The sequence below is a fragment of the Strigops habroptila genome, chromosome 10, assembly GCF_004027225.2.
Source record: "Strigops habroptila isolate Jane chromosome 10, bStrHab1.2.pri, whole genome shotgun sequence".
In the NCBI taxonomy this organism is placed as follows: domain Eukaryota; kingdom Metazoa; phylum Chordata; class Aves; order Psittaciformes; family Psittacidae; genus Strigops; species Strigops habroptila.
The window spans coordinates 35995881-36019253 of record NC_046359.1 but is presented as its reverse complement, the minus strand read 5'-3'; the positions used below and the strand labels follow the sequence as shown (position 1 = coordinate 36019253).

The 23373-nt window shown below is 43.8% G+C and overlaps 1 protein-coding gene across 1 annotated transcript in view; it reads right to left on the bottom strand.

Moving 5' to 3' along the window:
* The window catches only part of LOC115613900 (calpain-8-like), a 30647-nt gene extending 12432 nt beyond the window's left edge, over window positions 1-18215 (bottom strand). Inside the window, exons 1-11 of the mRNA XM_030499955.1 lie at window positions 18156-18215; window positions 17734-18003; window positions 15066-15135; window positions 7375-7493; window positions 6165-6298; window positions 5719-5887; window positions 4739-4822; window positions 3822-3907; window positions 2407-2481; window positions 1245-1405; window positions 370-545 (exon numbers count right to left, since the gene is read on the bottom strand). Coding sequence (XP_030355815.1) covers window positions 370-545; window positions 1245-1405; window positions 2407-2481; window positions 3822-3907; window positions 4739-4822; window positions 5719-5887; window positions 6165-6298; window positions 7375-7493; window positions 15066-15135; window positions 17734-17970 — 1311 coding nt within the window. The 5' untranslated portion in view covers window positions 17971-18003; window positions 18156-18215. The remainder of the gene's footprint in view (window positions 1-369; window positions 546-1244; window positions 1406-2406; window positions 2482-3821; window positions 3908-4738; window positions 4823-5718; window positions 5888-6164; window positions 6299-7374; window positions 7494-15065; window positions 15136-17733; window positions 18004-18155) is intronic.
* Window positions 18216-23373: the final 5158 nt, after the last annotated feature.

The following is a 23373-nucleotide window of genomic DNA, read 5'->3' as shown; positions in this document are numbered from 1 at the left end:
ACTAAAAAGAAAGTGACTACTGAGCACTAACCATAGGCTGTAATCAGAAACACTTATCTGGAATTGCCAGGCACCCTGAGCCTGCCCCCATTCAGATTTTGTAAGAGAAGGCTCTCAATGAGACTGTTGCTAAATTACTGCCTCTAGTTTTACACTGCTCTCCTGTTAAAGTGGGACAAAAATTGAGCCTAAATTTATCTGAATCTTCCCATATTATGTGGGTCAGGAAGAAATGAGAGGATTTGAATCATCTTGCAAAATCCAGTTCTTATTGAACTGTAGTGCTGAATATCAAGATGTAGCACATTGCTAATTTTTTCCTGCGTAACTGAACAGGGACTAAAGCCTTCATTCAGGATCAAACTTTACCTGATAGAGTGAAAAACCAATACTAAGCAGAGCTTCTCCCATCTTCTTCTGTCTCCTGCGGTTCTTCTGCATCAAGCCTACCAGTATGGTACAGCATGGCTCATTCAAACTCCCTTCATGGTCATCATCTGGTTCTTCCAACCGGATTTTAAACTGGGGATTGGTCCAGTATGTTGCTAAGAATTCCCAAGGTGAGACAAAAAGAAGAAGATTTTGTTGTCATTGTAGCCAAGATAGCTGTCACTAGGACTACAGAGAATATCTCTTTGGAAGGACTTTTGCCTGGAGTTTTCCCAGTCCTTTCCATTACTTTACATGGGGTTTTGCTGAATATCAGTTTGAGCCGTGGTAAATCAAAGCACCAAAGTGTTTTCTGGGGACTAATAACCAACAGGGAGGAGTTGATATCATTAATTCCAGACAGTCATTTATCTCCAGGAAACGTCCTTGGCCGAAGCTGTTATTATTGCAAGACGATCAAAAGCCAGACAGCCTCTCCTCCAGAGATCTAACCTGAGAATGAATGGGAAACAACACTGCCACTGAACTGTGACACTTCCCTGGCCTGCCCAACCCTTTGGGGGATTACTCCAGTCAGTAGCAAAAGCCACGTAAGCAGGAAAAGCAGACAGTGAAAAAAGAAAAGACTACAGACATGAATTAACTGCTTAGTGGGTTGGTAATCCCCAATGAGGAAATAAGTGTGAATTAGATCTTCAGTTAGACTGCCAAGCTTTCTCTTACTGTCTAAAACACACAGAAAGAGCTGTATCTCCAAGCCCTTCCCACCAAAGCCCCCTCCAGTTCACAAGCATGTATTTTTTTTAGTGTTTTGGTTGGTATTTCACCAAATGCCCACTTAGCTGGGTCTCCACCTTGGTAGTTCTGGCAGCCCCCAGCAGTCGAACCGCGTCTCCACTGTCCATTAAACAGGGTCAGTTCCCATCTATTGACCTCGTTGCTTGTCAGTGTGTCAGGAGTCAAGTTGCAGATCTCAAGCCGGGTGAACTGCCTTTGAAAATCTGAAAATGCCATCCTGGCATACGAAAAGACCAGGGTTAGTCCATCAGCCTGCAACAGTCAAGGCGACCGCAAATGGATGTCTCTCCCAACAGGGCAGCAAACATCAGTACTACAGAGCTGCCCAAAGCCACATTTAATTGAACTCTGAATCTTGGAACTGGCTTTTGGGAGACAAATTTCCCACTCCTTTAATGAGCTGTGTCTCCCGGAGATAGTTGTCAAAGGCTGTTACACATACTGGGCTCAGTCATACCACTTTCTGTCATCCCCAGCAGTGGGCAATCTCTTGTGATCATGCTTCATAAGTAAATTTACTAAAACTGGTGGGAAAAAATGTGCAAGGAGGTGCCACTTAATGGGAATAGAAGTTGGCCCTTATGAAAGTGTCACTCTGTAGAAGAACAGTTTCAGTTTGCTGTTTTGCTTTAATTCTATGGTTGATGTTTATTTTTAGCATTCCTTGTACGTTTGCATGAGTGACAGTCATTGATCACTTCATGCCGCAAGCAGAGGTCTATTCTCATTTCTCAGTGCCTTATGGCCCGTATAGCTGATTGCACTGCAAGATGGTGGCCGTTTATCTTCCCATTCTAGGACAGAGTGACATGAGCTCAGTACTGATCCATATAATCAACTACGTGGGATGGGCTTTCCATTAGGTCTGGGTAAACAGACTCTTCCCAAGCTGGTAATCTAAACCTTTTCATTAGTGTGTAGCATTTAGGCAAAAATACAAACTTCAAAATGCAGAGCAGCTGAGGTTCATTCTTGCCACCTCATTAATTTTATTACCATCTGGTCTCTATATTTTCTATAAGCACTGAGTTATGCAAGCTCTAATAAAAGGTAATATTTGAATGGGAAGGGAGATAAACAAGAGTCTAACAATGCATGCATGTCATTATTAACCCCCTTGGTGCTGGCAGTTTCTCTCCACCCAATTGAAAGGACTGCTTAAAGAGCACACATGCATGTAAAATGCCCTGAAGATTGATCTAAATAAACAATTCTCACCAAAACTCTCCATCATCTACTTGCTTATCCAGAGCTTGTTTTTGTTTCGGATCAATGTAATTCCATTCAGGAGCCCTGAGGACAAAGCACAAAAGCAAGCTGTTCAGATGTTGTGTGTTATTCTGCAATGAGATCAGAGGGTTAGGCTCTCTCTTTGGTTACAGCTGATAAAGGAGTATGTATTTCTTCAGCAACCAGACCTTCCGCCCCTTCCAATGGTAGTACACACTGCAACCTGACTATACGAGGCTGGAATCACATTGCAACCATATTTGCAGCAAATAAGCCTAAAGCTGAATCATCACTGCCAGGTGCCAGAATGTACAAATATTGCAGCCTGAAAGTCAGGCAGAGCTTCTCCACTGTAAGATCTATTGGGATGCCTGATAGTCTCCCTAGGGAAATGATAGAAGCTCCGCTACTGGGGTCAGAAAAGAACAAGAAAGCAAAACAATGGAATTAGTACTGCAGAAAACAGGATTGCTCCTTTGCCATCCTGATGTTCGTGTGCAGCAAAGGCTTGATTCTGCTCTGATCTGCTCCAACGTGTCCATGCAGTTCTGTGCCTGCCTCAGCAGCGTTGTCTCATGGTAAAACAGGTATAATAAAATCAGGATATGGCATGTGTACGTGCCTGAGGCACCTCAGCTTGGGGCTGAGCAAAGCGGCTCTGATAAAGAGAAGAATAATTGTAATGTTTATCTCTATTTTCTATCCTTAAGCGTGATACAACATCAGCACCAAGACTGCAGTCAGTCAGGAGAGGAAACTGGAATCTCCAAGTGTTGCATGAATGAATATATTGTGGCCCCAATTAAAGTAAAATTTACACCATTCTAAAGACAAAAATGAAGAGGTGTTGTCACTGTCAGTTTCCTGGATTCCAAGACAGTTGAAGCCCTGACAGTTTCTGAGACATTTTCAAACTTCCCGGTCATTTGCTTAGTCAACATCCCCATGTTTTTTAAGATTCTCTGGTAGAAACTGGTCTGTTTTAGAGCAGAGCAACCTTAGAGTTGAAGCAGAAGCACATTGTGGTTCATCTCTGCTGTAATTCCCAGGAATGGGATTGGTTTGCATATTCTACTAAGGTCCTGGCACCATCAGTAGGATCAATCTCAGAAAAGTTATCTTGCAAAATGATGTGGATATGGCTTGTGTTGATCTGCTCACAATTAAAACATGGGCTATTCTCTCTTGTTAGAAAGCTCTGCCTGAGGCAGGGAAGAATGTCCACTGGGCAGAGCAGATCAATATCTAACCTTGCTAATAAATTAATAGTGTTTTATTCCAACTGATTTAGTATCTATCCTAAATGTGCTTTGTGATTGGATTAACTCCATAGTCCCAATTTAATTTTTAAAAGATACCAAAATACACTGAAGAGAGAGAAGCAGGGGCATATAAAAACCTACTTATCACTCCAAGCTCCAGTCCATTCCACTTCACCCCAGGGATTTCTAAGCCTCACTAGTTTCTCTAGCCGTCCTCTGTAATATACCTAAAAGATTCACAACAAGCAGAGCGTGAGCACTTCCATTATTCCAATCATCACAGGGCAATTGCTTTTCAGACAGGATAAAACATGATTTGTACTTGAGTGATGCAGTCCATTACAATTTGCAATAGTTAAAAGATACCTAGATACCTTCCACCCTTATTTTACATTATCCCATGCCACCAAGTGAGCCATTAGCTGCAGCACTCACCATTTCATATCATGACAGCAACCTGCAAGGAAAAACATCAGCTACAAAACAGCAGAATATCTACATACTCAAAAGCAGGAGACATCACACAACACAGCAAGGTTGGAAAGAGGTTATTTGGCATGGGCACCTCTGTAAGGATTTCAGTTTCAGAGGAGCAGGAGTACCTAGGGCTCACTGCGAAGGTGAGACTAATGGCACAGATCCTGAAAGAGCCTTTTACTCCTTTCCCCATTAGTGCTGACTGGCAAAGTATACGCTTCCAGTTCATGAAGTACAAACATGTGGGGAAACAGCTGCCTCTTTTGTTTCTCCTTTCTGTACCCTCCATTTCAGTTACAGCTTGGCCCACCTTTACATTTTGTGTTCCAGTCTGTTGGTATAATACAAGTTGCAGACTGCATAGTATACTATATATATATAGTTATATAGTTATATAGCTACCAGTACAGAGCTTCTGGCCTGACTAAGTTCTGCAGGTACTCTCCTTTTTCTGTAAGAGGGTGCATCAGTTAGCAACACATCTATTTGGTTAGTCACAGAAAGACATCAGAAAGTTGAAGGCAGTGTAGTATTGCAACCCCAAGCTGGTTGGTATGATAGCCCTGGAGAGGCTGGCTTACCTCCTCTGCTCCAGTGACAGAGTAAGCATGTCCCTTTACCAACTTCAGACTTGTGATTGCTTCTATTTCAGATGCAGATGTTATCTGGGGCAATAAAAGTATACTCATTTAGGACTACACATTGTGTATGAACTCTGTTTTCACGAGCAAATTAATATGGGGGAAGATATCCAAAGCGGTATGCAGAATGAATATCAATATTCTTGATGCAAAGTATATTAAATAGAGGTGAGATCCACAACAGAAGTTCATCTCTACAGTTTCATGCCCTTAAATATGCAGTCCTAGCACAGCAGAAATTGAAGAATGTACAATGAAACCTAAATCCAATTCCCAGCTCAGGTAACAGACCCAGTAACCTGCAAAGACATGTTTGTGTGAACTAAGCTCTAGTCTGCCACAGTTGAGATTCAACATACCAAAATTTGAACAATAATATTTGAATAATTTGAATAATCTTATATGCCATGAATCAGGATTTCAACCAACATAAGGAAATGGGATGTGAAAGGTGTGAAGTTTTGGTAGCATGTACAAACATCATCTGTAACTTCAGAGAGTTGGAATTACATGTGTTAATAATCTTTGAGACTGAAAACTAAAGCCAGAATCAGACTACAGGCTATAACAAAGTGTCTCAAAGAGTTTGTCTCTGTCAGTCAAGGATCTGGAGCTGAAATTACACAGAATTTGACTGAGAAATGATACTCAGAGAATGAAAACAAAGTTTGGGAAGTCTGCAGTTCATGGCTGTAAGTATTATCATATGCTTGTAAAAAGGGAGGCATGATGAGAGTTGGTTATTTAGAACCTAGTCCAATGTTTTTATAACTGAAATCAATAAGTCTCCCATTAATTAGAGTTTGATTTTACTTCAGACCTCCCTACCTATGTCTGATATTGGTCTGAGCTTTTGCTACAGTATGGACCAGAGCCCTGAGAAGCAGAGCGAGTAGAGTAAAGCAGCAGCAGTCTCTTACATCGATGGAACAGCCAAGCAATGACCCAGCTCTCAGAGCCTTCCGAATGATTTGATATAGGTTTGAAGGAGCCCTCCGCAGTTCATAGGACTCAGAGATGCCTCCAGTAAAATCCTCAAAACCCTCTATAGTGGACCCTCCTGTGAGAGCTTCATAAGAGCTGTTCAGCCTGTGGGAGAGATGACAAGAGCTATATCAATGTAAGCATCGGCACTGCAGAAAGAAGGGTTTATAGTTCAGTATCGGTCATCAGTGTGACCTGGAGCACTAGCAGTAAAGACCCTTGAAACAGACAGTAGGCAATACCCTTTATGGAACTAGATAAGTAAATGATGGGTGGAATGGAGTCTGTATTTGAGTGAAGGGCATTGTGCCTAACACCACAGCCACTTAGGCAGTCAACTTCTGCACACCCAGGAGTGCTGCCTCCTGCTTAGCCACCATACTTGGCATAGGCCTTCTCCAACAGCGCGCTCCAGAACTCGTTGCCTTCCTCCGAGTGCACGAAGAGCAGCTTCCCGTTCCTGGTGGGCAGCCTGTCATCCACCACAACATCCACCCACTCTCCGTACTGCCAGAACTGGTGGAAAGAAGACAGGAAAAGGTGATGAGGGCTGGTGCACACATAATAGCTCTACTATCTTCTTATCCCTTCGCCTGTCATCAGCTCCCCCTGGATAAGTCACTGTAAGGTTTCATTCCCATGTTGGACTCCTCTCCCTTGTGATAGAGGCAAACTCCTCCCAGCCCTGTGAAACACTGAGCAGGCTTCTTAACGTATTCAATTTTGCTGACAGGTAATATTAACAGCAACTTATTGCACATTACATCTGGAACACTGTCTGAGCTCCATGCAGAGCTTACATGGTGCAGAGTCCAGAAAGCTAGTGTGTAGTAATAGCTTTAAGTGCTGGTTCCAATTCAGATCAATTCAGAGAATCCAATTCAGGTTACTCTAAAGTATTTTTTCTTGCCTAGTCTTTTAAGGCCCAACCCACTGGAAAATAAAACAACCATGCCCCTGTAAAACTGCTGCAAGGAGAGGTCACCCAAAGGGAAACACTCAGTAGTGCTAATCCTCTCTGAAAATACTGGGAATGTGTAAAACATTGCTAATGTTAACTTTTTGCCTGAACTCTAGAAACACTCCATAACTGATGCAGTCCTGAAAAGAAAAAAGATCTGTCCTCACCAAAACACCTCCTTTATCTTTGCAGGATGAATCCATATTGCTCACACCTCCAGTCTAACCTCCAGTCAAACATGTTGCCTCAGTCCCAGCACACTGGGTCTGCAGGCAAGGAAATCCAGGCAAAGCCACAGGGAAGGGACAGGAGGGGAAGAAGGAACCACATCAGCCTGAATTCACTCTTGGCAGCTGGCAGTGACAGAGCTTTGCTTGACTTACATGGCATGACAGTTTGGCTGAACTTATAAAGCCTGTATAGCTCACTGAGCCCTATCAGCTGTAAGAAAGCAGAACCTAGACAGTGAGCAGATATCATTTAACATTATTTAACTCTTGTTCTTTTCTTTCTCTCTCCCCCACCAATTTCACTTACATGCTGCAATTCTTGAATATTTAGCCTGTGCCAAACACAAGCTAAATACTAGCGTTTTCCTCTTTTATTCTCAATACCCTGATCATATAGGTACCTGGAAATGAAAGATCCCGGCATAGTCCTTCTGGAAACTCTGAGCCTTGGGAACAACGCGGTACAGAATGTCTGGATTCAAAGTGAGAGATGCAATGGCGGCCAGGAGCCAGCAATCGCCTAAAACCACATATGATACATGCAGAAAAGTTCATTAATAAATAGGAGTTTGCTGAGTTGATCCTTACACCATTATGTCACGCTCCCATCTTGACTTAAACGCCAGCATTAAGAGTTTTGCAAGGTCCTGCCAGACTCAGTATTGGTTCAGCAATCTGTTTTGTTGTGTTATTTATCTATTTTGCTCATTTTCCACTTACCCAGACCACGCAGGTATCTTGGGGCCTCGGAGGCTAATCATGGTAGTAATTTCAATGGTCTAGTTTGGGCTTTGCTATTTTGATTTTTTTAATGAAGGTGTGAAAGCAGGCTGCTTTATCTAAGCTTGTTAATGTCCTTAGGAGACCAAGAACATAACCAGAGAGAGAAGGCTTTTGGGGTATGTGGGTTGTAAAGCCTGCTGGGCACTACGGTGTTAACAAACTGTGGTACTTTAACTAGACCCAAGCCACCACACCTGTGAGAGGCAAGGGTTTAGAAGGTGTCCAGGAGAGGCAAAAAGTTCTGGATTGATATAAGGGTGGTGGGATTTCCATTTCTATCTTTTGGAGATTATTTGATGGATAGCACGAAAATTTGGGTGGCTATTCCTCCTTAGCCCATTCTTCAAAGGTCTGAATTGGAACCAGCACTTAGAGCTATTACTACAGATTTGCCCAAGAGTCTAATGGAAGCTGAAGTCTCCTGGGAACACTGTAAGGAGGTGAGCCTTTTGTCTGGCCTATTCCTTGTCCTGGTAAGGATGGACACCCTCCCTGGAGGCTGCGCATCTTGCAGCTGGAGCTGTTTGCAGGCTTAGTTACCTGCTTGTTGTGGACTGGAGGTTGGATAAGTAGAAGCTTCTATCATCACATAAAAGGTAGAAACTCAGTGACTGCTGGGTTTCTTACAGTGTTTGCACGCTGCTAGCAGCAGGAAGGACTTTTGTGATTCTGTTATTCCCGAGGTGTGCAGAAAGTCTAGGAGAATAAAACTGCTCTGAAGGTGCTAACATTTTCCTGTGGATTATCTGTGCCAAGACATAGTTTCTTTATGCATGTGCATATTCTGCAGAAGTAACTGGCATAACAGCTCTTGCTTCAGGAAAGAGCATTCAAGCTGCAAGGGGATAGAAAAATGTCTGGATTACCTCCTTCTCCCCCTCCACCTGCCTTTCTTATGAGAAGAGGTGGAAGTTTTGTTCTGCTCATCCTATGCAAGCGAAGTTTGAAGAGGAAGTGTGAGGCAGGTTAAATGCTACTTTGCAGGAAAGCTGTTTGAGCCAAGAGGTCTTACTTGAAACGTAAGATTTCCTTTACAGGAGAGCAGACAAATTAAAATAAAAGGGTTGTGATGTGTTTAAACTGGAAATGGGAAAGAGCTGCTGCTGTGCATATAGAAGAGAGAGTCTGAAAACCTCAGCCTCTAGAGCAACTATGAGCAAAAACCTAAAGTCCATCTTCAACCTAATTATTTTAGAAGTTATTTTGCATTCTGTGGGAGAGGGATCAACTCCCTGGTCTGGAAGGTTCTTCCCAGCCTTAGGTACATATCTATAAAATAAGCTCAATTAGGAGAGCACAAGCTGGGGGAAAAAAGGCTTCAAGAAACTCCCAAGAAAATGTAGATGCAGGAAAATATGAGACAGAACACCCAGATCTGCTTTGTATGTACTTCTTTTAGGCTTTCCCTAGTACAGGTGTATGCCTTATGCTGTTATAATTTCTCCTTTTTCTTGGAAAGGTAGGAATAATGGTGATAAGTCTGGAGAATGACTCTTCAGAGGAAAAGCCTTATAAGGTTAGAACTGAAGCTCTCATTTTCTCAACTAACCCAGACTTTCTTGCTGCCCTGCATGTTCCTGGCATGCTGTGGAGCACAGAAGGTGGCAGGGTGGGAGTCCTGGTGTCCCTGTGGTGTCCCTCCACTCTTGGTGAGACTAGAGAAGGTCTGCAGCAGTGACAAGTTGGTGCTTTCCCAACGTGCAACATCTGTAAAGGTTTCCCCTTCCTGGTCCTGGCTAGGTTTTCACAGCCAGTGAAGAGGAAACCACTCTGGACTTCGCTGAGGATGGTGTATGTTTAAAGCACAATTAGGCAGAAGAATCAGAGAAATAAGAGGGATTTCCTTAAATACATTATTTACTTCCCTGACTCAGAACTAAACAATTCCAGAATCTCAACTCCATAAGATGCCAAATGCAGTGTGAAATCCTTTACAGCTATCTTACAGTATGAATTAACTTCTTGGCATTTGGGAGAGTGAGTGACATTGACGCTTCTGCCTCCTGCAAGCACACCATGCAATCTAACCTCCCAGGGAAGCATTAGGGGCAAGTCTGCTCAAAACACGCATGGAAAGAATTGTGCTGGAAGAATTCACTTGGGAAAACATACAAGTCCTATCTCTAAACCTTGCTTGGGAGCCTAATATCTTTGGCTGAGCTTGTGGCTGAACAAATACCAACCATGGCCTCCAAAAGGAACCAGCTGGGAATTGGCTGCTGCGCAGTAGCTTGATAAAAAAGAAGGTTTGCATGGGGTGCCTAGGGGCACATGGTTTGGAAACATCTTTATATACAAGCGATGCATGACATTCAAGCCCCTGTGACAAATTAAAGAGGATGCAGGAATCTGTCTGTACCAAAGAGCTTCCAGGATGGAGCCTAAACCGCACAGGTTACCTCTTATCTTCTTATACACCACAATGGGATGCTGGCCTATTAATAAGGTTTCTCAGCCCTACTGGATAACGTATTACTAGTCCTAAAAAAGTACAAGCTGACAGTACCTGTTCCCTTCTTCAAAGTTCAACAGCATTTTGCCAGCAGCAAAGTTCAGTTTTGTTTGTGGCTGTGCCTACAGGACAGTGCAAAAGCACAAGCTCCCTAGAAAGGCAGCTTGTGTAGGACAACTCAAACTTGTTCTGATTCAGCTGCAGGTTATGAGTAATCTTTTGAACTGTGAGGAAACTATTTGATTCCTTTCCTAAAAAGTTAATTTTTGGAGGGAGAGGAAAATGAGGCCAATTGGCCAATGAATTAAATATTTAATTAGAATGCATTTCCAATACGTATATGAGTTATAGTCAGAAAAATGCCAATATCAAATAGCATTTTTGCCCACTGTGTTTGAAGTTGTAGCCTTTCAGCTTATAGAAATGAATTTTTAACAAAGTTTTCTTGCCGTTATCCCTGCAAGGCTAAATCACCTATGGGCACATACACTGCTTTGTGTTCAGCCTCACATTTCATGAACAGAACTTTCAGACAAGTGCCAATTACAGTGTTTACCACTGCTGCTGAATGTGCTAAAAAGAAGCCAGCTTGATTCCTGGATCTGAAGTAGTTTATAATGTTGGTAATGTGCAATATTTATTTATTTATTTATTTATTTATTTTTAGTTTGAAATAAGCAATTCTGACCTTGAGTTTTTGGTGGAAAGGGTAAACACGAAGCCTAGCTCTGTGTACATGCATACATACACATATATATCCACATGATCTTGGAGAACTACTGTGACTTTTAGTGGGCTTGAAATAAAATCACTTGCTGCTCAGAGATGTACGGAGATGGCTCGTGTTCTCAGTGCTACACAGGCACCTCCTGGTTTAGAGAGATAATCGAATTGCTGCAGAGAATTCTGAATCCTTGGTGACCTGGGAGCTGAGCGACTCCTCTGTATTGATGATGTTTACCCAAGCATGCTGCCCTCACAGAGGCCAGAAAATAAATGAGAAATCTGATTAGTTTCAGTTGCTACAGAGCCACGCTCCATTTCTGGTTTAGCTACCATCAAAGTGTCTAGACACAGAGCATATAAACTCTTCAGTGACCTACTGATGGTGAGTTTCAGCCAGAAGTCCAGGTGTCTGGTTCAAATATCTAACTGGCCAGAAGAATCATAGAATGGTTTGGGTTGGAAAGGACCTTAAGATCATCTAATTCCAACCCTCTGCTATGGGCAGGGATGTCTCACCCTAGACCATGTCGCCCAAGGCTTCTGTCTGGCCTTGACAGAAGTATCTCTCTCCAGACAGTACCCTGTCTTATTGCTGTTTCAGAAGGATGTTCAGTAGGGACCCAAATACAGTGCTGTCTCTCACTTCTCAGTTTCTCAAGCAGATTTGACTCTCAGCTTTAGTCTCCAGTGGAAACCCTTCTCCAGAGCTCATAACCTACCAGACATCAAGGAAGCACATATAGCTTTATAATTTCTGGCAGTAAAGGCTGTTCCTGCTTTGACATTTCTAAAGAAGGCCTCCTGAATTTTTCTATGGAAATGAATTAAGCTCTGCAGCTGTGCACAGAAAGGCAAAGGAGCACCCAGCAAAGGAACAGGCTTTCTTCTCTTTGGGGTCTCAGAGTTGCCAGTGAATATGTTTTTTGAGATACAAGGCATGTAGAACAAGGATCTCCAGTGCCCATGGGATTGAACATCAGAAGACATATTAATGTCTATAGCAAAATAACTGAACAAATCCAGAACAACTAAGCACTTTCTTGCCTACAGGAGCTCCAAAGGCTCACTCAGAAGGTATCAAATCTACCTCAGAGCTATAAGGCTTTGGTTTGTTCTCCAATCTACCCATAATCTTCTTAGATCTGCCCTGAAGACAAGACACAGACAAAGCACACATGGGGTGGGCTCCTCAGCTGGTGCGAACTGCTGCATCTGCACTGGCTTCAGGAGACTTCTCCAGCTGATAGCCCAGGCCAAGGAACTGCAGTGCCTGGAGTACTCTCTGAGCCTCCTTCAGGACAAAAGGTGCCCCCTGAATATAAACTGCATGAATCTGGAAAGCTAATATTAAACTGAGAGGGTTTGAGTGTGTTTTATATTATTTAAGTTAAACATATGCCATTTGCTTCTTGAACTTCTGCAAACAGTTCTGGGGTTAACTTAGCTGCAAGAAAACTTCATAAGTCACCTTTAATAACTGAGACTATGTGACTGCATTGCAAGTTGTTACTAGGCTATCAAAAAGATATGGTTCAAAGAACCTTTAAAATATTTCCTCTTTCAAGTTCCCATCAAACTTCCCAAGCTGATATTCATCTAGCTTACACTGTTGTCAAAGAAATAAGTTTAATGGAGTGAGACTAACTCTGGGTTTTCTTGTTCCTTTTGTTCATATAAGCCCAGACCTGCAGTGTTTTGTTTTTTGGTTTTTTTTATTTAAGAAAAGAAACATGTCAGAGCAGACTATTAAAAATAGGCTCTATTTCCCTAAAGGACTTGTTAACAGGTCACATACGTGGCTTAGGTAAATATGTAATCAGGGTCTGTTTCAGTGGAAGTGTTTTACATGAGGGCTTTAGTTAAAAAGACTTTGATATTCAAGGTACTGGATCAAATACCAAAAAAGCATAGTATGCTTCAGAGATGTAAAGCAAATACTTGAACGCTAGAGGGAAAGTCCCATGCCTGAAGTTTGTTTTTGTGCAGGGTCAGTGTGTGTAAAAGTGAATGTAAACAGCCTTGCAGAGGAAGTTGGGGCTGTTCAGCTTGGAGAAGAGAAGCTGCGTGGAGACCTCAGAGCAGCTTCCAGTGTCTGAAGGGGGCTACAAGGATGCTGGGGAGGGACTCTTCATCAGGGACTGCAGTGATAGGACAAGGGGTAACAGGTTCAAACTTAAACAGGGGAAGTTCAGGTTAGATATAAGGAAGTTCTTTACTGTGAGGGTGGTGAGGCGCTGGCACAGGTTGTCCAAGGAGGTTGTGAATGCTCCATACCTGGCGGTGTTCAAGGCCAGGTTGGACAGAGTCTTCGGGGGCATTGTTTAGTGTGAGGTGTCTCTGCCTGTGGCAGGCGATTGGAACTAGATGATCTTTAGGTCCTTTCCAACCCAAACCATTCTATGATTCTATGATTCTATCTTTGATTATTTTATCCTTTTTTTGAGAGAGAGAGTGAAAAGAAAGCTCTTAACAAAAGCAGATTGGGGGAGGGGAGTTGTTCTTCTAGGTTAAGGGGGTTCTTCTAAAGTCCTAGCTTTCAGGACTAGCACTTGGGGTACTTCCCGCTAAAGGCTGGCTTGGGAAAGCCCAGAGCCAGGCACTGTCCCCAGATTCTGTTTGGGTACAGTACTTCTAGTTGGATTTTGGCACTGCTCTCTAATGAAAGCCCATTTAGCACAAAGGACTGGGACTCCACAGAGACATTCAGGAGGTGACAGAAATCAAAAGAGAGGCTCAGGGTATTTGCATTCGGTTTCTAGGCTCAACACAAATAACGCATTGACCTCTTCTAGTTTAAGAGCAGGTAATATTCTTCAGTTCTTTAGCTTGTAAACTGTCAAGGAAAATGAGGTTTTACTTCAGGCATACAATCTTTTATAAATATATATATATACACACTACTATAGAAACTTCCCAGATTGGAGGTGACAAGAAATGTCACTTTTATTACTTACCTGAACCATTCCCCTAAAATACAGTAAGTGATTTCCCCATCATCTATTTCAGTATCCACCAAACAAATATTCTGGTGGAAGTGTATGATTGGGCATCTTATTTTTAGCATTTGGAGCAGAAGCCCACACACCAGGGAATATTTCAGCAATTGCTTTAATGGTGCTATGTTTACAGGACCAGCATTGTATTATTTATTGCCAATGACTTGCAGAAATTGTTTGAATCTCATTTGCACAATGGATGGGCTAGAAGACCAGTAAGGTCAGGAGAACTGCAGTAAGCAGCACGGGAGGGAGAAAGGCTGTTTCTCTGTGTCTAATCTATCAAATTCTCATTACAAGAGTTTCAGCCTTCTTGCCTCTATATGTAGTCAGGGGAGCTTGCGGCTGCTGTCTTCTGGAGCTGGATCTTATCAGCAAGGCAGGCAGAGAAGGAAGCTGCAGCAGCAGCTGTTCAAAGGGGGGATAAAGCTCCCTTCTGGCTACTTGCATAGGAGCTCTGTTTAGACAATAGAAGAGCTTGGAACAATTTGCTTGTGGATGGTATTACAAAGTTTACATGCTCTGCTCCTTTTTTACAACGCAGTGCTTGTTTATAACTCATACTTGCAAGCAGATGGGCCATCCTGCTTGGCATAAAATGGCACATCATAGCCCCACCCCTGGAATAAACCAGTTCCTGCTCTGTTCCTTGGTTGTTGTGTATTTGTTTTGTATAAAACTAAGGCTGGAACTTGCTCTGCCTCCTAATGACTAGGCTACAGGGTGAAACTTCCCTGGTGTCCCTTGTTCCCTGAGTCTTTGGAGCTGCTCTTGCTGGGATGGACATGAAGCTCAATCTCTTGCTGCAAAATAAGTGCTCGCATGATTAGAATGGTGTCCAGCTCTGCTTCAAGAGCTGAAAAGCAAGCTAGTCTTCTCCCCACAGCAGGATAATTAGCTTCCTACCTCCAGGAGATGGTTTGGTGTCTCCCGGGTTTGACATAGTTCTTACAAGCCCATATATACCCTGTCTCAGGCAGCAATGCCGGTGCATGAGCCCCCTTCTTGGGTATCTGCCTTTCTCCATGCTATGTCTTGGAGACAGACAGTAAAATGGTCTGTGTATGAGGAATTTTTAAGTGAAGCTTGATTTTTATTTCTTCTTCAAACCAGAATTCAGAAGCACTGTACATACCCAGCTCTCCTTGGCAGACATCTGTCCGAGTAGCTCCTCCAACCATAAACTGAGGGTTGGCACATAACTCCTGAAAGACACATTTTCAAAGTATGCATCACCCTTACTGGTCTGAAAAATTCCCATTTCTTGATTCTTGTTTCAATATTAAAAAAGTACTACAAATCTTCAACATTTCAGTAAAAAGATATCCTTTGACCTCTGATGTCAGAACAACATTGCCTTGTTGAAGGCTGCGTGTACGTTTTTAAGGCAAAGCCTGAAGCCCTTTGCTACTTGAGAGTGTCAGTGATATTGGTGAGACTTTTTGCTATGGTGGGGACAGAGGTGAAAATTCAACCTCAGCATTTACATCTTGTTTTACCTCGCTGTGGTTTTGGGTCAGTGCAAATGAGTTTGTGACCATTGCTGCTGGCTCTGGCTCTGGAGCTGTGCTGAGTTTCCACTGCCACTGGCATGGAGCATGTTCCCCTACTTCCTGGGAGGCCAACCACATAAATGCTTTCATTAGAGACCTCCCTTTCCTCCCGGCCCTTTGGGGCCAGCCAAGTAGGTTATGGGAATGACTGTCCCACTTATCCCAACTCGAAAGCCTCCAACAATTCATGTCCTGAATTAGGAAGCTAATATTGTCTCCTTAGAGACAAAAGCCTTCCCTTTCTCCTGAGCTTTTTCCATGAGCTTCTGGATGGCAGCAAGAGGCAGTATAGGAAGCCTAACTTGGCAAGCAGGGTTAAGAAAGGCTTAGGCAGTACCAGCTCTCCCGGAGAGCATCAGTTGTCAGCTCTGAGCATCCTGTGGGGCAACCCAGGACTTCTGGTGCATGATGAAGAGCCAGTTTGTGAATCTTCTCTTGCAATAGGTGTGAGCTCAGCTACATCCTTTTTGCTTCTGTGGTTACCCAGCTGGTCAGCTGCCTTGGTGGATAGGAGTCGAGAGTAGGCTACCTCCCTCCAAAGCAGTGTACCTGGTAGCAGTCAGCTGCGTGTGACTCATTTCTCACCCTTTGCCCTTTCTGAGCCACTGGAGAGTGCCTCATACACCTTGTACAAAACTGCATTTCCACCTTTTCCCTTTCTATAAGCCCACTGTTGAAATCAGAAGATAAGTCTTTGGTGGCAGAGTGTCTAACATTCACTGTGTGCACAACAGCAGTCACAGCCTGGGGATGCTGGCCATAGTGGATGTTTATTTTTCAGCAGGCATTTCTCCAGCAGGTCTCCTCCAGATTGCTCCCTGGGTCCTGCTGCCTCTTTGAATGCAGGCAGGTAAGTGAACAGTGATCCCATCAGCCTGCAATTGCAGGCAGGGTTTGCAGATGGAAACCTGCTGACCAGTTGAGAAAGTCCCAGAAATGAGCAGGGCTGTACCCTCCAACAGGAGTCATCTGCAACACACAGAAGTAGGTCAAATTCAGGGCTCTCCATAGGGGAGCAAAGCAGAGAGTTTATGGCACCTTGCAGCAGGGTTGGGCTCTTCCCCATGCATAGAGATAAGCCAGTGAGTCCCGGTTCCTGTGGATTAAGTGTCCATAAACTGCTTGTGTCTCTGCCGAGTGCCAGGAGGGCAGAGGGGTCCCACACGGGCAGGGCTGGGACATTCACCTCTGTTGGATCTCAGACCTCAGTTATTCCTTACCCCACTACACTTGTGACTGTGTCTCTACACAATTTTGTTCTTGAATGAGGAGCCCGAGTCTGATTTACTGAGTTTTCTGAGGCTGATCTTTGCCCAGGATGGGTAATGCCAAGAGACACGTCCAGGGTACTTGATGCTGAAACATCCAGGTGCCAGAGAAAGGTGCTGAGAGACAAATCGGGTTGCCAGCATAGAAACTTGGAGTTATTAAACCTGCAATTGTCTGGTTCTCAGTTTTCAAGTGAAAAACGTAGTAAAACTTGAAGCCTTGATATTTTCCTTTCTTCTCACTCTCCTTTTCCCCCATCAGAGGAAGGGAAGTTGTTTGGGGGGTTTCCTTCCTTCCCATTTTTCAGTTTTTATTGATATTGCAAGGAGGAACAAAACAACAAAGGAGGAGCAAAGCAGGGACAGAAACAAACGACTGAAAAATGTGTGTGCAGAAAAATCTCCAAAGCCCTGATTTTGTTGTTTAAAAAAAAAAAATCAGCATCTAATCTTTTCTGATGAAAATGACCTTTTTTAAATGTAAAGCCTTTTTTAGGATATAACAACAGTAACAACAGTTCCAGTCAGTTGTTCTTTAACTGTTAGAGGTAGCTTGAAGAGAGGTAGAGGATTTTATTTAAGTATGAGACTGCTTTCCTGGGGTGCACAGTGGGAAGACCTTGGTGTAGGTACTGTTACAATCAGTCGATGGCTCCTAGGGTGCCATGTGGTCTGTCTGGATGCACAAGGAGCTTTTGTACCCAGCTCTGGATTGCACCCTGGACTTGTAACTCTGAGGGGTTAGGATGAACAGGGAGGAAGCAGGTTCCCATGAAGCAATTATAGGATTCCTCGCTCTATAAAGGTTTTAGAAGACCCTTTTCAACCTTGCATCTGCTATAGCAAGATAGAAGAAAAAAACAAATACAAAACATACAGGAATAGTGGATATTCAGGGTCACCACTGATTTAGGACGGATGTTCAGGTGGGATTGGATTAGATCTGAACTCAGTAAAATAGGTAGTTATAAAGCACTCTTACCGTGGGGCGCTTCCAGATTATCCCTTGGGTTTTGAAGGAATACGGTCCCAGGTCCTGGTAGCCCAGCGCGGAAGGACAGGCTGGGAACTCCTCATCCTTGAACAGAGTGCCAGCCTGCAGGCACTGCTGCTTCAGGGCTTCGTAGTCCTGCTTCAAATACTTGATGGCATTCCTGTTGGATCCCAGCCCATCCGCGGCCGCTCTTTCTTGGCACAGCCTTGCTGCAACCCTGGACATGCCTGGCCACCCTCCTGGCTCTGTCTTTGCCTCCTGGACAAGAGGAGGTGAATAGAGGCAGGTAACAGGCTGTATTAGGGGTAGAGCTGGCAGGTAATAGGGGTAGAGCTGGCAGCTGCCCTAAGTGCTCCAACAGCCCTGGAGGGAGGAGGCACCAGAAGAGCAAATATGTACCCAAGATGTACCTGAGAGATGGAGGCAGGGAGCTGGTGGGAGCTGCCACTGGGACTGTGGCACTGCCTTGTGCTACTCCCACCTTATTTGCTTTTTTCTGCCCCTTTAAGATACGCTTCTAATCAGGAGCAAGGGAAAACCAGTGTTTTTGCAGACACGCCTATTTACACATGGGAAGTAATTGTGTGTGTTCAGTGTGCTGAAAGTCAGGTTTGAGTCTGGATGAAGATGGTTTAAAACTCCTTCCCTTCCTTCTGAGATCAGGCTCTATACTGTTGGAGAGTTGTGCAGAGAGTTGTCCACAAAATCTGATGCTGGATATCTATTGCTGCAGCGTATGTGGCCACGGAGACACCACCGACTTTTAAAGTTGAGCAGTTGAACCCACTTACGGCTTACGTGATCTTTTAAACAAAAGATGTAAGGTCTCCTTGGTACTCTCAAAGCAGTATGATGAGTTAATTTATTAGCAATAAAAGGTGTGAACTTGGCAGAGCTAGAGATGGCCACTTGTCTGTGTGACCTGCAGAGGGCAAGGATACAGCCCTAGCCTAGGCCAAAACCAGAAAATTATATCACCAGGTAGGAGGCAAGCTGGTAACCCCTGCTCCCTATCTCCAGCGTGACCAGGGGTGAAAGTCACTGTACCTTCCCCATCTATAAAAATGGGATCTTATCTCAGCTAGTGAGAAGTTAACCATTATATTTACAGTCTTTAGGTGGTGCTTCCTGCACATAAAACGTTTACAAGCAAAAAAACCAATGAAAGCTTTGGGTGCAGAAGGCTTTTTAGACCTTAAAAAGCAGTGATTCCTATTCCTGTTCCTACACTATACTTGCTCCTGTTCCAAGTTTCTATACTGGCAGCCCCAGGGGTGCACATCTCCTGGCAAGGTGGCTGCAAGTATCTGTAGGTCCAAGAACTGAAGCAGGAGCAATTTTCCATGGAGCATAGCTGCTCTCTGCTGTCTTCCTATTTAATGGTCAGGTTTCCCCAGCAAAGCCCACTGCATGTCAAGCTAAGAGCTGGATAAATAGCAGTTTTGTTTCCCAGAGAGTATGTTTGATGACTACCCCTTGGTAAGTATAGAGAGAAGGTGTGGGGAGGGGAAGAGGGAATTTTTAAGGACCGAAACCTGTAGAGATAAGGAGTCCAAACAGAGGCTAGCCAGGTTGCTTGTCTGCAAATATTTGAAGAGTGTGAATGCAAAAGAGGAAACAAAATGACTTGGCCAGTTCCAGGTGGGCACAGGTAGAGAAGGCTGGGCTGAGGGTGTTACTATACTGGTTATCCACAAATTGAATTAATACTGTTGAAATTGAGTAAAGGAGGAGGATGGCCAGAATTTCATCTCTCTTGCATTTCAGTACTTCTAGGTGATCCCATGTACTGAACCAGAGTGAAGAGTGGAATCATAAAGGGTTGAGGGGGAGGGTTATTTCTTTCTAGAATGTATACAGACCCACTCAGAGGTACCCATTTTCTCAGCTCATGATGCAGAATACTGCTTGCTTTCCCTCCCTGCACCAGCCTCTTGTCCTGAAATCTCCTTTCTTCCTCTGGCCCAGAGGCATGCTCCCACTTTTCTGTGATTGCTCTGAGCTGCAAGATCTGGCAATGTTGTTCATGGACTTGGAGCATTTGGGAAATGCCTTTTTGATCAGGAATCTTTTGTTTCCCATGTATTTTTTAGACATACACTTGATGTGCTGCGTGCTCTGTAACTCTTGTGCATCACCAGTGTGTCAAGGCGTGATACAGAGAAATCACATTTCGATCTTCATACTCTGCAGTAAAATGTGAAGTAGGATTTTTTCTGTGCTATATACACCACGTTTGGGAAGAGGCTAAGGACAACCATTTTCTCTGGTGGAGGCCTGGAGTAGTTCAGCACCCAGTCTGCCCAACACAACCCTCTGCTCCTAGTGTTCTATAGTACAGCACTCCAAATTCATTTCCAAGCTTGATTAGTGGCAGCATGACTTACTTCGTGTAGAAAGTGATACACAAGCACCATCTAGAGGATATAAAGAAGAGGAAAATATTATGACTATAGTTGACTACAGCAACAAATGACAGTTGTACTATGGGGGGGGAAGTTTTCAGGTTCCCCATGACTCCCAGAAACTGCTGCTGAAGTGACATTAACCCCAAGGGAAACACCAACCAGAAAAAAAGATATAACAATTATTCAGATTTTTGTTCCTTCTAGGATTTGCATAGTTTTGCCTGGCTCTTCCTGCTTTCCTTCCCCTTTCCCCCTTTCTTGATGACAGCAAGAGGATGAGAGAAATAGCAAAGAACCAAATAAACCAGGAAAACGCATCATCTTGGTTTCAAATTCCACGAAATCAAGACCGTTCTGTATCTGTGGAAACCTTTCAGAAGAAAATAACCACCAATTATGTAGCAGTTCTAGATATATTTTTGCTATAGTGTGTTAGAAATTAAATGGCTCTCCTGCACTGCAGCACTTTGCTAATGAGATTTAAAGCTGCTTAGAGGTATTGTAGACCCTGCAGCGTGGAAAAGGGATTAGTTTGATTTAGAGAGCTTGCTTTCTCCTGTTCTAGATGTATGTAGCTCCTACCTACCCTATTACTGTGAAAATGGAGTGACTATTAATAGGCAGACTAGTGCGAGCTGTGAAAGGTCCTAAATGTTTGTCTATAAGATTATTCCTTTAGGGGTTGCAATATTTTATCTAAATGTTTGGGGAGGGAGTGGTTGCTATCAGCTACATCCTAGTGAGTTCCCTAAAGGGAAACACATCTGAAATTAGCCATTAACATGCTCATTTTTTTTAGAAAAGCCAGAAAATTGTTTGTGCCTGAGGAGGAGGAAGATGACATTCTGCAATAGTAATGCCTGCACCCCACGTGTGAAGCTCCAGAACACAACCAGGCTGATCTGCAAATGGTATTTCACCACCATAAGGAGCTGGGAAGGGTGGATGCATTTTGCAGGGTGACCCAGGTCCAGGGATACTGCAGGGCAGAGCAGCCCTGAGCTGCTCACAAATACTGACTATGGTGTAAGGAAGGAGAAACCCATTCTGCCTGGAACTCTAGACTGAGAGTGGCAGCTGGATGTTCCTTATCCGTAACCAGCACAAGCTGTTGCAGCAACAGCTGAAAACACTTTACTTGCACAATGTGACTTTTGAAGAGCTGCAGGTGTGCAAGGAGCTTAAAAAAGTCAAATTTCTTTTTCTTTCTGAAGTTGCCTACTTTTATAGGGATGTTAGTGGGAAACTATTGTTGGGGCTGCTAATGCTGGGAGCATTACACTGGTCTCACAGTCAAATGGAAATCACCCCTTTCTTTAAAGAAAATGAGCATATTGTGTGAATATGTAGAAAATCAAGGGACTGGCTCATGAAGTGCTCAAACGAACTCTCCTCTAATTGTGAACTCACACTGACATCTGCCAACTTCCCTGGCTACAGAGGACTTTTGTTAAGATGGCTATTGGTACACCAATTTCCCATATAATGAGAGAAATGCTGTCTTACACCAACATATCCTTGTTTACCATCAAACCACCTGGGACAGCACAGCCCCCCTATGTTTGGGACCATTCTAACAAGCCATGGTGGCAAATAAACCTCTTCATTGCCCCAGGTACCTCTCCCACTGCCTACTTGAATACTTGCTGGCTCAATTTCCTTCTGGCTTTGCTCCCTTCTGTTCCTCTCCTTTTCTGTTTGGCTCTGTCTCAAGCCCTGTCCCACTACAGAGACTCTAAGAAAGCTCTGGTAACTCTGACTGCACAGGGCAGCTGTATAACATGCTTGTACACGGTTGATCTTCTTGATGGTTGTCCAAGTGGAGGCTGTTGGTGTGCTGCCAGTAGACCCTAGAGTGGTCTGTGAATATCATCTATGGGACGTGGGGGAGATGGCTAAGAAAAGCAAAGTGATTATACGACAAACTTCAACCCAGCTTAAACTTCTGCATCGACTGGAAAGCAGCTGGAGGAGTTCACAAACCAAAACCGGGTTTGTGGGACGCTGAAAACCACTGCTTTGAACTCACACTGGTTTCCTTTTACTATGACTCTTGGGTTAAAAAATCAGAGAAGTCTGTTCTGTGGCAGCTGTACAGATTTGAACCACTGTGTGGAGCCAAACAAACGCCTTCTGAGCAGCTCTACAGCTCCTGGATCTGCCACATTAGGATGCAACATGGCTTGTTGTGAGTTAAACTCCCAAGTGGTGAGGTGCTGCTGTCTCTTAGTCTCCTGGTTCAGCAGATGGCTTTCTTGCCTGAGAGATAATTCAGCAATGCTTAATGAATTGAAACAGGCAAGCAAAAACATCCTTCGGTGTCATACTGCGTCCTGCTAGAGCTTCAGCACAGCCATGCTGGAGACCTTGGCTGAATGGCATAGCAGTAATTGAGTGCACACCGCATGTACCGGCACTTAATGGCATGTAACATTAAGTGATCCACTCCCAGTTCTCCATGTGCAAGTAATTTCCCACATACCTCAATAATCTGCTAAAAATACCATTATTCTCCCTATGAAGAGAGCCCCTCTGACCCATAGGGAAGAGGAGACACCTTCAAAGCAGAGCCAAGTTGGTCTGCACATGGCCAGGTTTGGACACCCTCACAGGTGAGGTCAGGACTGCTCCCTTGCACGGCCATGATCTATATGGACATTATTGGCTGGTGGGGCTCATACCACTCTCAAACCTAACTTCAAATGGATTTTGGGGGCCTCCTCTGCTACACTGTGAATTGAATGGGCAAAGCTTATCTTGTGTTCTTGTTTAATAGCAGCACTTTCCTGTCTAAGTAGGACCTGTGCTGAGCATAGGCAGAGGAATCATAAGTGATTAAAGTCCAAAACCACTTAGGAAATGGATAGTGTTTCCCAGTGCATCAGGACACCGTGTATCTATCAGCAATGAAGAAAAACTTCTGATTTGTAATTTTCAAGGAAAACTTCCCACCACATCTCAGCAAATGGTACAGCCGGGTATTTTATGGTGCTTTAGATATTTTTCCAACAACAATGTTAATTTTAGTCAGATAAGTTGGTTCCAAACAAGCATTTAGTGCATCCAGGGCTTGGGATAGAACACAGAAAAGGAGGTGCCTGTCCTTCCAAGGCAGCAGCACAGGCGGGGGGTGCAGCACCACCCAGGAATGCTGCCTGGCACCCAGCACGGCCTGAGTCAGACCTAAAATATGAAGCAAATGGCTTGAATTGTCCCTTGG